This window comes from Eutrigla gurnardus, assembly GCF_963514095.1.
Source record: "Eutrigla gurnardus genome assembly, chromosome: 13".
Classification (NCBI taxonomy): domain Eukaryota; kingdom Metazoa; phylum Chordata; class Actinopteri; order Perciformes; family Triglidae; genus Eutrigla; species Eutrigla gurnardus.
The window spans coordinates 3,151,765-3,171,871 of NC_139936.1; the positions used below are offsets into that span (position 1 = coordinate 3,151,765).

The following is a 20,107-nucleotide window of genomic DNA, read 5'->3' on the forward strand; positions in this document are numbered from 1 at the left end:
TTTTCCCCTCCAGACATGTTTAGTTTCTAAAGGCTGCCACTAGGGGTGAGCATACCGAGTCCCAGGACGGGAGACTGGGGTCGGGAAAAGAAATCTGACCAGCGCACTCGGGGATGACAGGACAAGCGAACCGAGACAAGATGATAAAAGCAGCTAACACAGTTGACGGCTTACCATGACATTACGGGCTGCTAACGACGGCGCTAGTTTTGTTGAAAGTAGGTCAGGTATGTTTAACAGTGGCGGACTGTGTGTTAGCTAACTTTACCTTAGCAACCCCACTATTAGCTAGCAGTTAAAACTTCCCGAAGAAGCGAGTTTTAACCTAGCTAGAGAGCTAACCCAGTTTGATGCGGCCTGTAATCGCGACGTTTACGTAACAGTTGCGGTAAAACATTAAAAAAAAACTGCAGTTGGAAAGTTTTTTTAAAACTAACTTCGATAAATCATGGCGTCGCTGCTGGTCGGTGGTTCAACGGAGGAGCGCTGACTGTCACAGAAGCTGACGTTAGCTACCCTGGCTAGCCACCAGCTAGCTCTCTCTCTCCCGTCGCGACCATGGCCAACATAGAGAACGGCGACCGTCAGTCGGCGGACACGAGGAGCATCCGGACCGTCAGCAGCAGCCGCGTCGACGACGAGAGCTCCCTGGGCTCGGACTCGGAGATCAACGGATTCACCAGCGACAGGCAGACCGACAAATATGGATTCATCGGCGGCGCGCAGCAGCACACGGAGGCGTCGTAAGTTTGTGTCCGAACTCCGCACTTCATTGACTTTTCACCCGTGTTGAAACTCAAACAAGGGGCTGCACACTCGATTATAGATATATATGTACATTTTAAACCATCATTTAGAGCAGAGTTGTGAGTGTAGCACTTGCTTTTATTGAATACCATGAAGTGTGTTAGTGTTGTTGTCTCCCATCAGCTGCGTGGCACAATGTGCTTTTTATACCCACTGTTTGCCTCCCTCCATATGACACACACACGCACACTGGATGGGTCGTAACAACACATATGTATATATATAAGCTTAGAGGAAAGCAGATGGTGACAATGTGCATTTATATATATAAATAATGCTCATATATGCATACATTATTTTTTATTCAGGTATTTTATGGGGGGAAAGATGGAAAAAATCAACTCACATTGCATTGTTTTCATTTGACAAGCTGTTTTTATTTCTATTTTTCTTTTCTTCCCATTTCCTAAAAATGTACTTGTGGCCTTAAACATTACAGCACTGAAATAGTGGAACCAGTAAGTGAAAGTTGTCACAAGGACTGGTTGGCTAGGAGCTTCCTATTTTCTGTTTTTTTTTTTTTTTTGGCAGACTTGGAGCCACAGATCTGGTGCCCCCCTTCACCAGAGGGCCTCTTTTGGCTCACGGTTTTTATAGGTGGTCACAGACCCGGGGGTTTAACTTGCACTGTTTTGGCAGTGATTTGAAGGTAACTCGTAATTGAGAAGCTGAAGTAGAGCATATTGTGGAGCCGGTCTCCAGCATATAGCCTGCAACTTGAAAGAGGGCTGTTCCGGGTTTTTAAAAAAAGCCCGTCTTTGAAGACGTTTGAGCCCAACGATTACAGGCTTGTGTTGATGAGATAATTACATACCTCAGTAAAGCATCAGACCTCATTCATAACCTAGGTTAGACTCTCCTACGGTTTCTTTTTTTTTCTGCTTGGGAATATCATGTGCAGTCCCTAAATGTTCTTGCCTGTAAATGTTTTTGAAGTTCGAATTGCATCACAAGTTAACTCCTCTCTGCAGCTCTTTGAGGTTAAACAGGCGTTGCCATTAAATCGGCTAGATCTCAGTTTGTGTCTTTTATAGTCTCCTCAAAACAAAGTCGGTAGCTTACTGACTGCATATGAGCAATGGCCACCCACGCAGATTCTGAGGATGTTTTGTTTTTGTCACCCTCCCAACATACTGCCCTTTTAAAAAAATGTTTATCCAATTAAGAATTTCTTTTATTATATTTACCCTATTGGAAAATACACACAACCTTTTCAGATGATGTTCAGATAAATGTTGATTTAATGTGACAAAATCTGAAATGTATTTTCCCCCATCATTTTGCCGCTGCTCCCCCCAGAGCTCAGGATTTGCCTCCGCAGGTTCTCAGGCAAAGGGAGGTGAAGTGGCTGGACATGCTCAGCCACTGGGACAAGTGGATGATCAAGAGATTCAATAAGGTCAGCACCAAACTATCAACTCAACAACACAACAATGCTTTTGTATGTTTTGCATGGTGCAAGGCTAGCCATGTGCATAGGCCTAATCTGAATCAACATTGCCCAACTATTAGATTGCACAAGTGCAAGATTTTTTGCGGATGCATTATTCGTAGCTTCACTCGTCTAGCTGGTTCTGTGTGAAACCCTCTCTGCGATTCAGCACATAGCTGCAACTTCGACGCGTTTCCATGAGTCAGCAGCAGGGCAGGACACGACCCATCCCGTTATCACACCATGTGACAAATTGACAGTCTCAGATTCAGGGTGGGGCTGGAGTGACTTCCTATGAGACGTACAACATATACTGAAAGGTGCCGCGAGTGTAAAATGCAGCTTTGCTCGAATGCAAGGCAGATCTTCAGAGTGAAAGGCGCCTCATGAAAAGAGGAAATAGGTTATCTGAGCTGCAAGTCTCTTTGTTGTGCTCTTTTTAAGTTAATCATAATGTCACAGCAGAGGAAGTGTATTATCTTTATATCAGAAAAACTGGTTGTGAGTCTATATTATAGATTATAGCTGCACCACTGTACACAGTAACTACATACAGTTTGCATCCATTAATGCCACTCCAACTAGAAAACACACAAGCAATTATAACGTTAATGAACGGTGTAGGCAGGTGTCTTAGCTGAAACTATTTCCTAACCTTAGTGCTGAGGCCCCTCCAGGGTGAAAAAGATAATGTTGTATTACCTGTAACTCAAATAGTATAATTGTAGCCTCAAACACATTTAATCTTGGTAAATATTTTTCAGAAGGCTTACGTCACAGCTCAGTGGTTAAAACGGAATTACACATGAATTGAAGAAGAGGAACTAGTACCAAGTGTCAGGTCCAGTGCTTTAACCACATACTGTATGTCCCGCACCAGCCTTTTCTCACCTCGTGGCAACGCCATCATCGCACCAGTCCTGTTTGTGCCCCGCTTCATTGGCTGATCCCTTGTTCCCTCTGTGGCTCAGGTGAGGCTGCGGTGCCAGAAAGGAGTCCCTCCTTCTCTCCGAGGCCGTGCGTGGCTCTACCTGTCTGGGGGGAAGGTGAAGAAGGAACAGAACCAAGGAAAGTTTCAGGTCAGATAGATGTCAACTTTCACTTCCTACTCGCAACTTCATTAATGCCGTTTTAGAATTTCTTTAGAAATCGCTAATGAAACTTCATTGGCCTCGCCACCACAGTTACTTCGTGTTGGTCATGATTAATTCAAATGAAGTGCTGTCAATATCCAATAATACAGCTTTTGTTCTTCTAGTGGAATGCAAATATTTTAAAGTATTAACGTGTTGAGTGACTTTTAGGAAATGTCCATGCAAACCGACCTCAGTGCTCTTGTTGTGTAATAAAGAGACCTCACAGTCTCCTCCGTGTGTTTTTACCAGGAGTTGGATAGCCAGCCTGGGGACCCCAAATGGGTTGATGTGATTGAGAAAGACCTCCATCGACAGTTTCCCTTCCATGAGATGTTTGTGTCGCGGGGAGGACACGGGTACGCTGTCCGACTCGGATGTGACATCACACACTTAACCGATGACACAATCCCGCCTAACAATCAATTTGATTAATCGTTGGTGTTTTGACGCTCCACAGGCAGCAGGACCTGTTCCGTGTTCTCAAGGCGTACACTCTGTACCGACCGGAGGAGGGCTACTGCCAGGCTCAGGCTCCCATCGCTGCTGTGCTGCTGATGCACATGCCTGCCGAGGTACGTCCCCTCCGCCGCAAACACCGTATAAACTGCCACGTGCGGTGTGAGCGCGTCGTCACCATATGTTGGTAGGCTTTGTTGGCCGTGGTAGTATTGGTTTTCAGGCTTGTTAATATTTTGGTCTTTTTAAAAGTGAAATCCGGCAGTAAATAGAAATCGCACACATGTTGTTTCTATCACGTTTTACAGCTCTGTTTTAATTTCTGACCTTGGACGAGTCTATTTATAAGCTGCACAGCACAGAGACAGACGGCATGGATGATGTCATGTGGAGATAAATACTGGAGCTGCTCCAGAGACCGAGTACAGTTGGAACATTATGACTGTAGCCATGGTGTTTGGGGTGTAGAAGTAGCTTTTCAAACTGAGACACCTCAGTGAGTTTTTAAAGTCGCATTAGAAATCCAACAGAACTGTAAAAGAGAACACTCTGTTAATCCTGTTAATTATGTAAACAATTACACAACTTAAAATGTTCACAGTTCATATGATAAACATGTCCTAATGTGACCCGCCTTTGTGGTTTGGAGTCACTTCAACGTCCTGGCTTTAAAATGCCACCATTATTTTTTTATACACCTTTTTAAGTTATCCTACACACCCAAAGCTCTTTATTGTGGCAAAATAAAACAAGCGGCTGGATTTTGACTCTCGGAGGCAACGTTTCCTCTCATGCGAACACGCAGTGCATGTCCTGTAAAATGAACGGCTCCGCCGAGTTTCCTGACATCATCTGTATTTGTTTCCACAGGATGCCTTCTGGGGGCTGGTCCAGATTTGTGAGAAATACCTTCCTGGATACTACAGTCCAGGCTTGGTGAGACTGAAACACATTTGCTTGATGGCTTGGCTAGGCGTGAGGGAGAATATTACTTCATCTGACTTTGCTGTTAAAACAACTATGACAGATTAACTCACTGGGCTTTGGCTGCGATGACGGTTAAAAATGGGATTGTGTGAATGTTGTAACACTCTGAGGAAACCAGTGGGGTGTTGTCAATCTTTTTCAGATCATAATTATTGAATTGCAACTTGGATTAAGTGTCCTGTAAGGGTGGGGAATAAATCAATACAGCATTGTGCTGCAATATCAATCTTTTAAGTAAGCTATTAATATCGCAAACACAAATGAAACCTTTTGGTAACAATTGCTTCTTCAGTCCACTAGATGGTGGTAAATCAAGGGTAAAATCAGCGGGATTGACAGGAAGTTGGTCAAAACAAAGATCCTGATAATATTGTATTGTTTTCCACCCCTACTGTTGTTCCTGGTGCTCACTGTAACATAATTGTTTTATGTTATTCATTTAAAATTGGAACGAGACTTTCTAATGAAATGTTTCCGTGGGGAAAAAGCAACAGCAACATGATGCATTTGGACTGGTTTATGTTTAACAGATGAATATATTCATGCATATCAGGTTTCTGACCTGACCACACAAGAGTACAATGGCTTGTGTGTTCTCTGTTAATGTTTTCCTACCTGCGTGTCTTTCAGGAAGCTATACAGTTAGATGGAGAGATCCTGTTCGCTCTGCTGCGCCGTGTCTCCCCGCCCTCCTTCCGCCATCTGGAGAAACACAAGATCGACCCCATCCTCTACATGACCGAATGGTTCATGTGCGCCTTCTCCAGGACGCTGCCCTGGGCGTCGGTGCTGCGTGTCTGGGACATGTTCCTCTGCGACGGTAACAGCTGCTTCTACAATACTTTGCAGTCACGTTTACGTCACTGCAGTTTTCCTGCATATTGTGGTGACAGAAAAAAACAGTAGAAACGATTATAAATCTGTGGTTATAAAAATGTCTTGTTGTGTAGGATGTCAGGATATCAGTTTTTCTCCATTTATCACAAACAATGATAAATCAGTGATGAGGTTAATGATAAATTAGCAATCTCAGTAGGTTACTTAAATGTCTACATTGCATTGCTACCAGAGGCTGTAGGTAACCTGGCTCTTCTCCCTCCAGGCGTGAAGATTATCTTTCGTGTGGGTTTGGTGCTGCTGAAGTGCATGCTGGGTACCCGGGAGAAGCTGAAGGCCTGCCAGGGCCAGTATGAAACCATGGAGCTTCTCAGGGCCATAGAGCCTCGATACATGCAGGAGGGCTTCCTCGTCCGAGAGGTAACGGCAACACGGCGCAGCGACTCGGGAGCCAAGTCTTTAACCTGAATGCATGTGTAACAAGTCACTTGTAGGCAAACATCCACCCAATTCTCATGCTCAAGCTGCAGGATTTAATAAGTTGAATATAAAAACGGTCAAACAAGGACATAACGCTCCTCTATATTTTTCTCTTTCATCCTTCAAATATTTATCCTGGAATGCCAGTTAACTACAACCCAAAAAGATTCTTCTGTGGCAGGTTGTTAATCAACTGACTTGTTACGAGTTAAAGTGCCTTTGTTATATTTATTATGGGTTTCTTTTTGGTGGCTAGTCACTGTAGTTAGAAAGTAATAAAATACAACAAAAAACTAAATTTGAGGCCTTTTTTTTTTTTACATTTTTGTGTCTTTTGTGTTTTACTTCTACTACAGTTTGCTTGAAGAATGATCAGTCTATGTTAATAACGAGAAGTCATGTTGCGCCAGCATAATCATTTAAAGATGCCGTGGAGTGTTGTGGCGCTCGTGAACAGTGGGTGTTCAGAAACGCAGCCGAGGAAACAGTAGAGACTCTGACTGACTCTGGTCAGTCTCTGGTTCCTGTACCGAGTCTCTGTCCACGCTAACAATGCGTCCTCTTGTATGAAAGCTTGTCTAGACTCTGGATGACTGTGCACCCTGAGGCCCCTTTGGCACTTACTGAGAGAGTTCACATTTTTAACGTAGTTTCCAAACATGGAAGGACAATACTGTATTTCTGTATTTTCCAGCAGAAGCTGGCCTCCTCCCACACAGTCAGTTTCGGAAATGATCTCTATATGTTTGAAAATGAAAACGACTCCAGCTGTGACCTGACAACGAGACTCTCTTCCTCTTGCAGATTCTGGAGGTGCCGGTGACGGCACGGGACGTGGAAAGGGAGAACTACACCCAGCTGAAGCGCTGGAAGAAGAACCGCGGAGAGCTGAATTTCAAGTCCCCCCCGAGGATGCACGGCGCCCGCATCATCATGTTGGCGGAGCCGCCGAGACGCCAGGACCTGCAGCAGAACCCCACCATTGTACTCGAAGTGCCTCAGCCCGCCTCACAGCTCAAGAAGGGAAAGGAGGAAAAGAAGAGCATGAAGAAGAAGAGCATTAAGAAATCCCAGCCCATTCTGGAGATCCCTAACCCTTACTCTCTTCCCGGCGACCTTCCGCCGCCACCCTCAAATCCACCGGCTCCACCTCCAGTCAGCAGCGAGACGCCACAGACTGAGCCACAGACTGCGACTGAGCCACAGACTGAAACGGACCCATCTCACCAGCAGCAAGCGCCTCCTACAGTCGTCCCCCCTGCCAAAGAATCTCCTCTTCAGCGATCCACACAAAGCCTTAGCAGCACAGAGCAGGATACCTACCTGTAGCGCTACAGCAGGTAGCCTTAGTGTGAGTGTGTGTGTGCGTGTGTGTGTGTGTGTGTGTGTGTGGATGAAGCACCAGTACCCTACAGCCAACAGCCAGACAGCCTTGCCAAGGTCTATCATTCTTATGTTGGACTGTTTAGTATTCATTTATCCAATTTAGATGCCATATGCCTACGATATATACCCATCATACACTAAAGCATGACGCTACGTGTTAAACTCCGTTGATGTGGCAACATTTCTCCGTGCTAAGCTGATATGGCCTCCTGTCGTTGTCCGAGGCTCTTATTAGGATCTTAAGTATTCTGTTTGCAAGAGCAGGCATGTTACAGAGTTATTGGGAGCATTTCTTCACAACTGTTTGACTACGACTTATAAATAGCAGCGCGGCGTCACAGCTTATGCAGCTTTTCTTATTCCACTCAGATTCTCCACGTTTGAGTTCACTAGTGATGCTGTGCAGCAGTGGATGTACAAACATTATATTTCATGAGGGCTTTTGTTCAGCAGAGGGCAGCCTGGCAGAGGTTTAGGCCCCTACATTCCCTGCTAGCAAAGCAGATCACAGCAGGGATTCCTTTAAGGATTCACTAACTTTGGGAGTCATTATTATGAGATTGAGCTTACATAAATATATATTTTGTTTCAGTAAGGAGAAGTTGTGCATTTCATGTTTTTACATTCTTAAATTTGAATTGAAAATCATCTTCCTAAATCCGTTGGATTTGGTCACACCACACTGTGTTCAAGTCTTTTTCCTACAAGCCTTATTTATTTAAAGAACAGTTTGTTTTTTGCACGCCCTGCTCGTGCACACATGGTCACTTTTTCCCCCAGAGGCCATTGACTTCGATGGTTTAACGCCGATGTTTGCTGTGCCAGGCGCCTCCAGACACTTTAGAGCAGCAGTGATTCATGTTACTTTGGCAGCAGAGAGGAGAGAACACTGGACATTCCTCACCATATAACACATTCCCGCCTTCTTAAAAGCTAATCGGTCTGTAAGATGTCTCTTGCCAAATGCAAATCTGTATAATTGATGTATTTGCACATGTGTTTCCTGTGACAGCGAGCGAGTGCAAATCACCCAATGGTGCTGACCTTCCTCTTAGCTCCAATATCACATTGGAGCCAAAAGAATCTTGTGCAAGTTGGGTCTGTTTTTATTTTTCTATATATTTTGCTAGAATTTCCAAAGCAGGTCAAGACTGTTGTTTTGAGACGAGCTACGACCGCAATCTGTGACCAGGCACGTTTTTGTCAATGCAGTCAAGAAATGTTAAGATTTCTTTGGGATATTTGTAGCATTTCTTGCTCATTTATTTGGGAAATATAAAGATGTGCAGGGTTGTTGTTTTTTGTTTGTTTTTTTCAGAACATATTGGACAATCTTTTTTTTTTGTGACCGTCCAAGTCTGTTTTCTAACTTACCTGAAAGGTAAAGGGAGTTTTGACAAGCATAAGCACACATGTGTAAGATGTGTTTGTGTATATAATTAATATAAAACAAATTCTGCTTAAAAAATGCATGTGTTGGGTCAGTTATAACAAAAAATAAAAAGCATTGCGGTTTTAAAGGATAACACATTTTCAAGCAGCCACTTGCCTTTATGCAGTAGTTCTTGTTTTTTTTTAGTTGCTTATATTACACCTCCCATTTCGCTGATGTTAATTTTAATTTAATGCTCATTGTGTAGATACGACATGTAAAATAACAATTTGTTTTGTAATGAAATCTATTTTTCAATGTATATTGCTATATTTCATTGAGCGGTTGCATAAATAATTATACAATATATTTTAGATCGTTTTTAACACTAGAGAAAAATCTGAAATTTGCGGGCAAACTTTTGCGAGTGAAAATGTTTTTGTTGCTATTAAAGACCATTCACATTAGGATTAATAAAGATATGTTTGACAACTATTGGGCAGTATGCATCATCATCATCATGAGTTTCAATTTTGCCAATAAATTTGAGTTTAAAGCCAATTTAAAACCTTTTTCTTTTGGTTGTTGCATGTTTTATTGAAAACCATTAGTTGGGTTAATGTCTCGTTTTCGCCACTAGATGGAGCTCCAGAGTCATTGCTTTGAAATAAAAACAGTGGTTGATGTGCATGGTACTGTGGCACCCTGGGGTGTCATAAGGAAGGGCCAAAGGTATTTTTTTACTGTATATTTATGTTTCACCACATACCACACCATGTACGGTGATGTAACGGGATCTGCAGGCAGAACGTCACGTTGGGAGGAATTGGATTTTTCTGTGCAGATTGATTGATGGACCGATATCGTGATATTATTGGTTGAAATTGGTTGGTACAGGCTGATGTAAGCACACATCTTTTTTTTTCCCAGGAAGAGTAAGATTTAGTCATTAAAATGGGAGCACAATATGACCGGCGATGTGATCTATTTTTTCCATTTCAGTATGACTTTTAACAAGTTTGAGTGCATTTGGTGAGCAGAGGTTACAGTAGCACAGTCATCATTAGCAAAATCATCATCATTAGCAAACTAATGATGATGAGTTACATTTTCCTACCGTTTAATGGTGGAATTCAGACCCTGCATTGCACTCTTAGTAATATGACTAAACACAGGCTCATCTCCTATTTTTGTCTCCTTACACCGCCACAAAGCAGATGGGTATAACAGCAAAATCAGCCAAAAATAATAATACATAATGTACGATTTAAAACTGGACCTTTAGGTTATCATGAACTTATTAAGCTCCAAATATTTCAAGAAACAGCATCTTATCAAATGGGAGTCTACGGTCTGGCGTATATATCTGTCTAGGCATGCTGCAAATGTAAAAAGATAGTAAAGCCACTGTAGGAGTGCTTCCATTCACGGCACAAATATTTGACCTTTCTCCTCCGGGGGCTTTTTCTTCTTCTCCAACACCTCCCCCCCACAAAGAGGTCGTTCCTGGTCTCTCTCTCCTCGTTAAGACTAATAACAGTTTGCTATTCTTTTCTTAATTCACTGTTTGAACTGCCAACTGCCTCTTTCCTCCACCTTGAGGTGTGGGACATTTGAAAACTTTGCCTCGGGCTCCGAAAGAGTTCATTTTAAAGTGCCACCTTGATGACCTCAGAAAAACCCACTAACTGGTTTGTAATCGTCCAGCAAGGCGTGAGCTGCAGCTGTTGACCTCTGGTCATCAGGGGCTCGGAGTGGTGAATACAAGAGAAGGCAGGAGGATCGCCGTTGGTTTTATAGCATCGGTCTAAAGGTGGGTAGGTGTGCGTAGATTTGATCAATATCTCGCCTGAAATACCTGTCGATAGCTATTCATCATACTTAGCCACCGTGTCGTTCCACCAAGCCATTATGGGATCTGTTGATGTTTGCCCACATGAGGCACAGCAACAGTTAACGGTCTAGGTCCCAGAGGAATGCATGCACCGTCACGCTTTCCCTCTTTGCATCGGACACCTGGCCCTCTTTCAGTGCCACCGTGCCATTTACATCTCAAAGGGGGACGACCAAGAAGGCTCCCTCTGTCCTCCCTTCCTTACTCCAGAAATGATCTGATTTATCTCTTCATCAACGGAAATATATGCCTTTTAGTGGGCCGCGCCGCCTCGCTCATCCCCAGCTCACCGAGGCGGGAGAGGGAGCAGTAAAAAGAGAGACTTGTGATCCTCCGTGTGATCCCGGACCCAACGGACCCCTGTCACAGTGCTTGATTCATGTGATGCGGGTGACTTTCTCTCTGCTCCCAGGCTCAATGTGTTAAGGCGCGGAGGGGGTGGATGGCATAACGCAAAAGGCAAAGGCGCCTGTGTTCCTGAGGTATCCGATTCCCACGTTTGATGGAGCATGACAGGTTGGCTCAGGTCAAATTAAAAGGCCGCAGTAACAAATATGAGGGCAGACATTGTGGTCGTCTGCAGGTGAACTCTTCGTAGCAGCGGGAATAAAAAGGTTATTTACTGCGCTGAGGGAAAACATTAGTCTTTGTGGCGTTGGGGAGGGGGGAGATAATTGAATCATCCCTGTGTTGTTCTTCCAGTGTGGACCTCTTATGTTCATCTGTCAAAGGGAAACCCCTCACTTTTATTATCCTCTCGTAGCATTATGGATGGCTGTTCATTTCCGTGTCAGACCTTTAAAGCTAATCATTTTACTTTATTTCTGTGTGAATACTAGTCGCCTCCATCAGCTATGTCTGACCAACCCAAACAAAGACCACTGTTAAAACATCAGCAGGCATTTATAACATTATTTAAGTCTGGGGCAGGCTTAGATATTCCATCGTGTAATATACAAGGCTCTGTGTACCTTGGAGATGTTATTTTGGCAACTCAGCCGTTTCCACCGTATAATTTTGCTTCTATTTACGGTCCACTTATATAAACGGTTAATACTGAGCTGGTAAATTTAACATGGAATAACAACAAACCATCCTCATGGGTCCATTTAACAAAAATACTTTTAAATGTCATCACAGTTCTCATTCCGGCTACTCCCAGTGGAAACAGGTCGTACGTTAGGGACCGCTCAGAAACATTATTTGAGGCTGAACTTTGAGTTAAGTTATTTGGTTTGGACCCTAAACCCTCCCTTAACATAGGAAGAAAATACAACATCCTCCCCTCTAATTTACCTCAACCCCTGGTTTTAAGTTTAATACCTTAATCCGTTTTCACGTGGCCCAAAATGGCACATCAGGAGAGGATTAGCTATTACTAAAAATTATGAAAAATAAGAGTGTGTTTAAAGGCTGAAGGGCACTATAACGTTTTTACTTCACACGTTAGTTGTCATGCTTAATAAAGGGAAGGCAACTATTGAAACCTAGACGACATTCGTTTATTGTAACTACTCAATCTTGCCTCATAAGGTGATAAATAAACCCTGAATTTGGGGCATGGAAGAAAGAAAAATAAAGTTCCTCCATATGACTTTCCATTCAGTCTCTTAACAGAAGTTTAAAAACTGCAGGCATTTAGTGGTTTTAGGTGGTTCACCTCACACGAAACAACAAGGCCGCCCCCGTCAAGTGAGACTTAGACATGCGGGCGAGCGGTAAAAAGGTAAATGAGGCGTAGTAATTGTGTCTGCTAATCACCTGGCCTCCGCTACGCCTACAGGACACTTTAGCCCCAAACGACGGGTGTGTTGGGGGTTATGTGGGGGTAAAGTGCTGCACACCTGCGTGGCCGTCATACACCTTCAGGAGTTTTTCATTTAATCTCCGTCACTTGGAGACACACCACCCCCCCCCTGCCTGCACCCATCCTTCTGACCTCTGACCCCTCTACATCCCCTGGCTCAGTAGTGCCAGAGGCATGCACAATTACGGCTGTGAAGTCTTGTCAAGTGAATGAAGCATAAGAAGCATTTTCCCCCCAGACGCTTGTGAAGTCCGCTGACTTGACTCTGTCTTCATCCTCTGCTGGTGGTGATTAAATGTCTTCATAAATCCCTGTCAGCAACATTCCCTCCACTATGAGGACAATGAAAACAACCTCAAGTAATTCGGGCCCTCTATTTACAGCTGGCTCCCCCATTATCCCTCTCTCCGCCGCCGGCTCCCGTCCTCTTGCTTCTGCTGATAATCGGTAATTAACGGAGTCAGGTAGAGAATTAGCCGTTAAATGGCTCTCTCTCCGGGTGTTTGTTTACTTGTGTGTGTGCGCCTGCGGAGGCTCCCGGCCGGTGGGTGATGAGTTACAGACACAGATGGTGGGCATCAGCAGGCCGGCTGGAGGCAGATTAGCAGCCTCCCATGTCTGAGCAGCCCCGCTCCCACTCCCACTGAGCCCCAGAGGAGTGCCTGTCTGTAACCCTACTCGCTTTGGCAAGCCTCATGTGTTGATGGACGCCGACCACGGGCTTATCTCGTCTCATTCCACCATCGGCGGGGCCTAGCAGGCTCGGGGCTCCCAGAGAGAAGGGGCGGGGCGAGGGGGGGGTTGTCCGGTGGGGATGTCTGTGTGAAAACAGCCTTGTTTTGAAAAGGCGATGCTGTTGCCTTCAAGTGGCACAGGTTTCGTAATTAGAAGTAACTTTACACCACTAAATGGAGCCTTATCTAAACGCAGTCATTTGCACTTTTATAGCGTGGCGTCTAGGTGTTGAGCCTTCTTTTTTTCCCCCTTCTTTAACTACTCAGCCTTTGTGACTTTTTATGATTCATAATAATAGGTCTGGGCTGCAACCGTCTATGCGTGGGATGGCTGCTGCCACATGTGCCACCTCCGTGGGGATGCGTTGGTAAGCCCCTCTTCCGTTGCATAAAAAAAATGCCTACGGTGCAGATTTTGCCACGATGCCTTATGCATGTTACACTGGACAGGAAGAACAGTTCAAACAGTCCGGGGTTAATGGTCAGCCAGATGTGATGTTGAGGCCGCAGGAGGAGGAGGGGCTGGGCAGCCTGTAGGTTAGCGTTGGGGGCCTGTTTATTTTATAAACAGTGGGAGCAGATTAGTATGGGAGCCAGGCTCCCTCAGCCATATGGAGAGGATGTCCTCTGTGTTTGGAGGCTCTTAACAAACCATTGTGTTCGTGGTTGGAGACACACGGTCACTGGCATCGCCGCTAATCATGAGACGATGCTGGTTGGACCATTGTGGACCCAAGGATGCACGGTCTGCGCCGCTTCCATTCTGGGCATAATGGACCATTGAATGATGATGTTAGTAGCGGCTCACAGGTTTTGAGTCATTAGTGGCGTTGGCACACGCAGGGTCCGAGTCACCGCTTAACTGGGAGGTAAATAACAGGAAATGGATGAACCCCCGCCCCGACATCAGCGCCGTTCTATTGAATCGTGCTTGAAGATGTTTGTGTGTGGCTCATCTCCTGAAGGCTCGCAGCCTCTTCCTGCCATTGTTTGGGGGGGTTTGTGAGATGCAGTGGCAGTGGAGTCTCTTTGATGACTCCAACTGTCATCGCTCGGCTGGACTGATGGCTCTCTCTCTCTCTCTCTCTCTCTCTCTCTCTCTCTCGACACTTAAGGTTTAAACGCTCACGCCCAGAGCGCCGTAACATGGACGTTTGAGGGTTGAAGGCTCCGGTGGGAACGCATTTTATTTATGCATACCCATCGACGATCAAAATCCAAATAAAAGCAGCAATTTCAACACAGCAGTCTCATAATTTATCTCCCTTCTAGCTGAGAAATGTTTTCTTGGCTGACTGCTGGAAACGTCTCCCGACGGCGCTGTCAGCCAGATGAACTATCTAACTGTGCCAGGATACTGCAGTGCTGCTGACATCCATAGATTAAACTGTCTGTTTACATAAAAGTCCATTCTGAAGCACCAGTAGATCCAAACCTCATCATATTACAATATGCTTTTTATATGGGTTTTTAACTGGAGATTATTTAACACTATTATAAAAGTGTCGATTGTTCAAATGATGATTGTCAATGTTTAGGTTGTTTTGGTTGAGTTTAGATTCAGAAACTGATCATTTTTATAATTTTTAGCTAAGTATTTCAACTGTTTCTCATTGCATTTAGCTAACGATTTCATTGTTTCACTTACAGCCATAAAGAGGACGTAGTCTTGGAATTTACCATATTTGGACTGTGGAGGAGCGACGGGTGGATCTGATGAACACAAGCAGCAAGAACACGTAGCCCCAGATATAGTCTAGTTGGGAGTGGCTGAAACATGAGTTTCTGTAAATGTTGACAGCGATGGTCCGTCTGTTTAGTGAAATGCTCTTGAGGTGTCAAACATCATCTGCACTCCTGGATTTGTATTGCCACTTCATCAGTAATAAATTAATTATTATCTCCAACTCTGTATTCTGGATGCTCCTTTTGGTGGATCCACTGATTGAAAGAATTAGTAACCAGCAGGCGCTGATGCTACATGTGGAGATGTGTTGTAATAGTTGTAATAGCCACTCTTTGGTTTACCTAAATCCGCCAGCACGGATTCAAACGTCGGAGCCGAGGACACCCCCCTCACGGTGTTATACAGACCAGATGAGCTGAAACCCGAGCATCACCGAGCAGGAATCATAAACCCGGTCAATCATTTTGATGTTCAGCTACGTGGATGGGCACTCTCTTAAAAGAACTGGCCCCAGAGTCCAGGACTGTGAGGAAGAGCATCTGAGAGACTCAGCAAGGAAACACAAAGCATGTTTGTTTCACATGGAGAGAGCTTGAGTTGGGCTTTTCTGTTATTTACAATGAGCCGTGGGGATGAAACGGCAGCTCATGTGTCGGCACAGAGGGTGTTGTGTCTTCAGAGCGGCGAGGACAAAGCCCCTTCATCTCTAGGCCGCGGTATGATCGAGGTGGATCAGAGCACACTGGTGGGACTTGTTAACCGGTTATGGGCCGCTGGACGCAGGTTTCAGTCTTGGCCAGGAGGCTGGATCTGCTTGCTAAACATTCCCGGTTTATGCTGGATTACGGCTCGCAAGGACTGATTGTTGATTAATTCTCTTACGCCAGCTCGTTCTGAACATACATGAAGGCATTAGCGGAGGGTTCAGGTGCAGGACAATTCTCTAGGCTTTAAACTCGTAATCCTAAATATATGCACAAGTTCTTCAGGTGCACGCCATGGGCAATATGCAGGTTTCTTTATGTAGCCTCAGTTGAGAGGGGGGTTCAGAGAAGGAGGAGGCTGCAAAGCAATAATGCATCTACATTCACTTCACCCTCACTTCCATACAGTTGTTGATGCCATAAATATGTACTTTGTCTATTCGTAGCACATCATATGAGGCGGTCATAAAATAATAATGCATTAACATAAGGAGGAAGGAAGGAAATAATTAAAATTGATAGGCTAATGTTGACTTATTATCTAATTAGGGAAACTATGTGAATTTAACATTTTGATTCCCCTCATGACTGTAAGTCATAGATCACCCTAGATTTAATTTAATTGAAAGGTGACTTTTGAACTTAACTGTAAAGAAAATAAACGGCATCTTCACAGGTCAAACCTTGGGAGTCAATGAAGCCACATACGAGCACATCTGGGCTCATGCCTCGCGCATTAATATGAACTCATTATTCCATATCATAAATCTCGCTGCGGCCCCTGATTGCACGTGTGTGCTGTTGTCGCCTCAGAATCAAACCCCAGACTTGCATCTGCTCCGGGCCTCAGATCGTGATGGATTTAAGAACGTGATTGCTGCAGATGAGAGAGGAAAGCACTAATTTTGAAACGCTGAGAAACAAATGAGTGAGTCAGAGATGCTTTATTGCTCTCTGCGTTGCGATAAAGTGCTTTTATTAACTAGCAGCTGAGCAGGGTCGAGCGTGATTGCACTTATTCAACGTACCAAGCTTCTGCTATCTGACCCGTGCTCTGTACGAAGGTCGGCCCTGGGAGGAGGATGCACGAGGGAGTGGGGCCCTGAGAAAGAGGAGTTATGGCGGGGATGGCGTGCAGGCTGCGCCGGCTGTGGAGATTAGAAAGGAGAAGAGAGAGCAAGCAGACGCTGCCAGCGATAACTGCAGGAAGCACAATAAAGGAGAAGGTGTTTCCTGTGAGTGTCCCCTCAGGAAAAAGTCCTCCTCCATTCACTACTGTGGGTTTATTGTGGACTAAAGATGCAGGCTAAATCCTCAGTGGCCATCTTGAACTGATTTGCTGAAAGCTTGCAAATCAAATAAAACTGATCTTGGATGGGAAGAGGGGAGGGGTTGTAGTCCATTTAAAGTCTGTACATACAGGCGGATGCACATGCACGTACACATCTAAGCTCTCCAGATCCTGAACGCTCTCCTTCACCCTGGTCAAGACAAACAATGGTCTTGGCCCCGAGCATGTGGCCTCACTGACTCCTCTCCTCATTCTATTAGCCATTGTCCTTCCTCATCTCTCTGCTCTGAAGATGAACTCACGTGTGATTTCGACTTCGGCCTCTCCAGATGTCACAGGTGCTCACAATTTCATCCCAAATTAGATGCTCAATCACGTGGACTCGTTAACTTCTGTGAACCGCCATCACAGAGACCCGTCACCGCCAATCGTCTTTTCAAAGTTTCGGAGCGTGCTGAAGAAAGGCTTTGTTTTATCTGCTGCCGTGTTCACAAGCTGCTGGTTCCAGTTGAAAGAGCCTGCTCGGAGCCGAGGCATGTCCCAGCTGACTTTTAATCGCACTCGCCGAGGCACTGGCTCAGTCACGGAGAGGAGCAGGCCTGTAATTAGATGACAATGGGTTCCCTCTCTGGTGCACATATTGATGGCATGACGGGTAGCCACAGAATTATTGATCAAAGGAGGAGTAGGGGGAGCAACAGGCCTGGTATAGATGTTTGACTGTGTGGGGAACAGGTGACATCTCACAGGCCCATAGCTGACTCTGGCTTGCTGTGAATAATTACATCTTTGAGAGAGTTTGCCACAGGAAAAGCTGTGCTGGAAGAGAGAAGTCAAAGAGCAAATGTTCTTAAGATTAGAAGATTAGATGATTAATATGTGATGGAACTACAAAGCCATTACTAAAGTAAGCTGTTAATACTGGATAGTATATCATGAATTGACCACTAAGCCCTGATCCCCCTTCATTAAGCCTACTGTTGCTACACCTATCAGGCTCTCGGTTCTTACGGCACATCATTGAGTTTACAATGAAATAGTGGCAGATTTACAATTTGAAATTCTCTATCGATGCAACAAGTGAAGGAAGTGAGGAGCGACGGGTGGATCTGATGAACACAAGTGTCAGAGCGGCACCCAGAGCAGCAACCTTACTGGATCTGGATCCATCTGGATTCATCGTGTGAAGCTGCTAACAAAGTTAGCTTCATAATTCAAAGTCAACTTTACAGCTAAGTGTTAAAGTCATCTTAGTAGCTAACTAGCATTAGATGCGATCGGTCAATCACAAGCATCCCCTGCTTTATCTCTAAATGGACCATAATGTACTAAATGAACATCATGCTGGATTGAAGAAGACTTGAAACTAGAGATTGAGACCATAAACTCATGTTTACAATGTTTACTGAGATAATACATCAAGAGAGAAGTAGGACCATTTTCTCATAGACTTCCATGACTGATGGCCAGCAGAGAGAATACATGTTTAAGGCACCTCAGCGTTGGCTTCACTTTTCAGAACTGGAGGATTTGAGCAGACAAACACGCTGCTTAATCCATTGTTTTAAATTTCTAGCTAAAACAAGATATCTCCCACAGTAACACTGTGTTACTAGTCCAGATCGTGGGGGGTGTTCATGAACGGTCAGTAGGCAATCAATTTTCAGAAGTGAATTAACTGTGGTCACTGGTCATAACTTGCGTTCCTTCTTGCAAATGATTAACTGGTAGGGGAAAAAGAAACAATAATTTGAAGCTGTATGTTATCTGATACTTGAGTGGATTTACTAAATTGGCAGCAGTTAAGTGTCCTTTAACTATTATAAATCCTACTTTGAGTTACATCAACATGAACTCTGACCTGTCTAGCAAAATGTCATCAGTTAGCACTTGTTCTGCAGTCACACACGGGCCAGAATGTACCCAAAACAGTAGCTCATTCAAGTATTAATAATGCTGTGTTGGTTGTATGAATCCAGTGGCGGCTGCAGCACACGTGTGTAGGTTGCTGCGTAATGAGGCCTGGTTAGCGAGGAGGATGTGGTCCAGCTGGGGTCCACCTCTCTCCTCCCCTGGCCTGCCTGCTGCTTCAGATACCACTCTGATGTCATGGGACGGGCTGCGGTGGTCGGACCAGGAGGCCCTCCTCACCCCTCCTCACCCGTTAGTGGAGGCGAGACTGTAACAGTTTGCAGACAGTTGAGCGGGGGAGAAGAAGAAATATGAACCTACGCTTCCAAATTAATTCATTCTACATTCAGGATAGTAAAAGGTTATAAAACTAATACATTGTGTTCCTAACTAATATGAATTGTGCTGTCACATTTCATCAGCACAGAGCAGTAGATAATGTCTGTATAGAAGATTGATTTTTTTAGAATTGCATGAATGGTTTCGCATGTTCATACCTCACTGATTGCTTATCTTAGTATATTCCAAACCGTCCTCTTAGGTCATCTGGTGTTGGCTTGCTCAGAGTACCTCAAATTAATGAAACTTTCTGCTGTTATGCATCAAAGATTTGGAACCAGCCGGAAACCTCCGGGTCTGAAAAGTGACGCCAATGCTGAAGTCAATGGAAAAGGTCCCTACTTCTCACTTGATTTATTATCCCAGTAAACATGGTAAACATGAGTTTATGGTCTCAATCTTGAGTTTCAAGTCCACCCTTCGCTCCTCAGCAATCCAAATATGGTCACTTCCATTACATTTTTGCAAAAAGATCCAGGATGGCAACGGCCAAAATGCCAAAAAGGCTTAAAAACCGAAGTCCGCAAACCAGCGTGTTGACGTCGGGCTGACTGCGTCCACTTCTTATATCCAGCTACGTTAAAAAACTCCCAGCAGACATCAGACAAGCAACTTTCATAGCTTCAAGAAACAAAATGTATTTTTATAAAATTGCTTTAAATTAATTTCCACATTGTTTTTAGCATTATTAACTCGCTTTACAACTTTTATTTGTCTCACTGTGATTTCTGATTTTGGTATTTAAAGCACTTTGAGCTACATTTTATGTTCCATAAATCAAGTTGTACAGTAATATAATATAATACGGGAGCGTGGGTGTGTAATAATGAAAGGTTGTATGCAGCCC

The 20,107-nt window shown here is 44.4% G+C and overlaps 1 protein-coding gene across 1 annotated transcript; it reads left to right on the plus strand.

Annotated features, from left to right (window-relative positions):
* The first annotated feature begins 51 nt into the window (after positions 1 to 51).
* LOC311023019 (TBC1 domain family member 10A-like) lies at positions 52 to 9,454 on the plus strand. Its single transcript, XM_084024662.1, has 9 exons — positions 52 to 743; positions 2,107 to 2,206; positions 3,211 to 3,318; positions 3,625 to 3,731; positions 3,833 to 3,947; positions 4,702 to 4,767; positions 5,449 to 5,638; positions 5,921 to 6,075; positions 6,940 to 9,454. The coding sequence occupies exons 1-9, from the start codon at positions 559 to 561 to the stop codon at positions 7,462 to 7,464; spliced, it is 1,551 nt and encodes a 516-aa protein (XP_083880788.1). The 5' UTR covers positions 52 to 558; the 3' UTR covers positions 7,465 to 9,454.
* The last annotated feature ends 10,653 nt before the right edge of the window (positions 9,455 to 20,107 follow it).

Coding starts and splice junctions, on each gene's coding strand:
- LOC311023019 (XM_084024662.1), top strand. CDS start 559: ATGGCCAACATAGAGAACGGCGACCGTCAGTCGGCGGACACGAGGAGC. Junction 3,319..3,624: donor AGAACCAAGGAAAGTTTCAG/GTCAGATAGATG, acceptor TGTTTTTACCAG/GAGTTGGATAGCCAGCCTGG. Junction 3,732..3,832: donor GTGTCGCGGGGAGGACACGG/GTACGCTGTCCG, acceptor GACGCTCCACAG/GCAGCAGGACCTGTTCCGTG.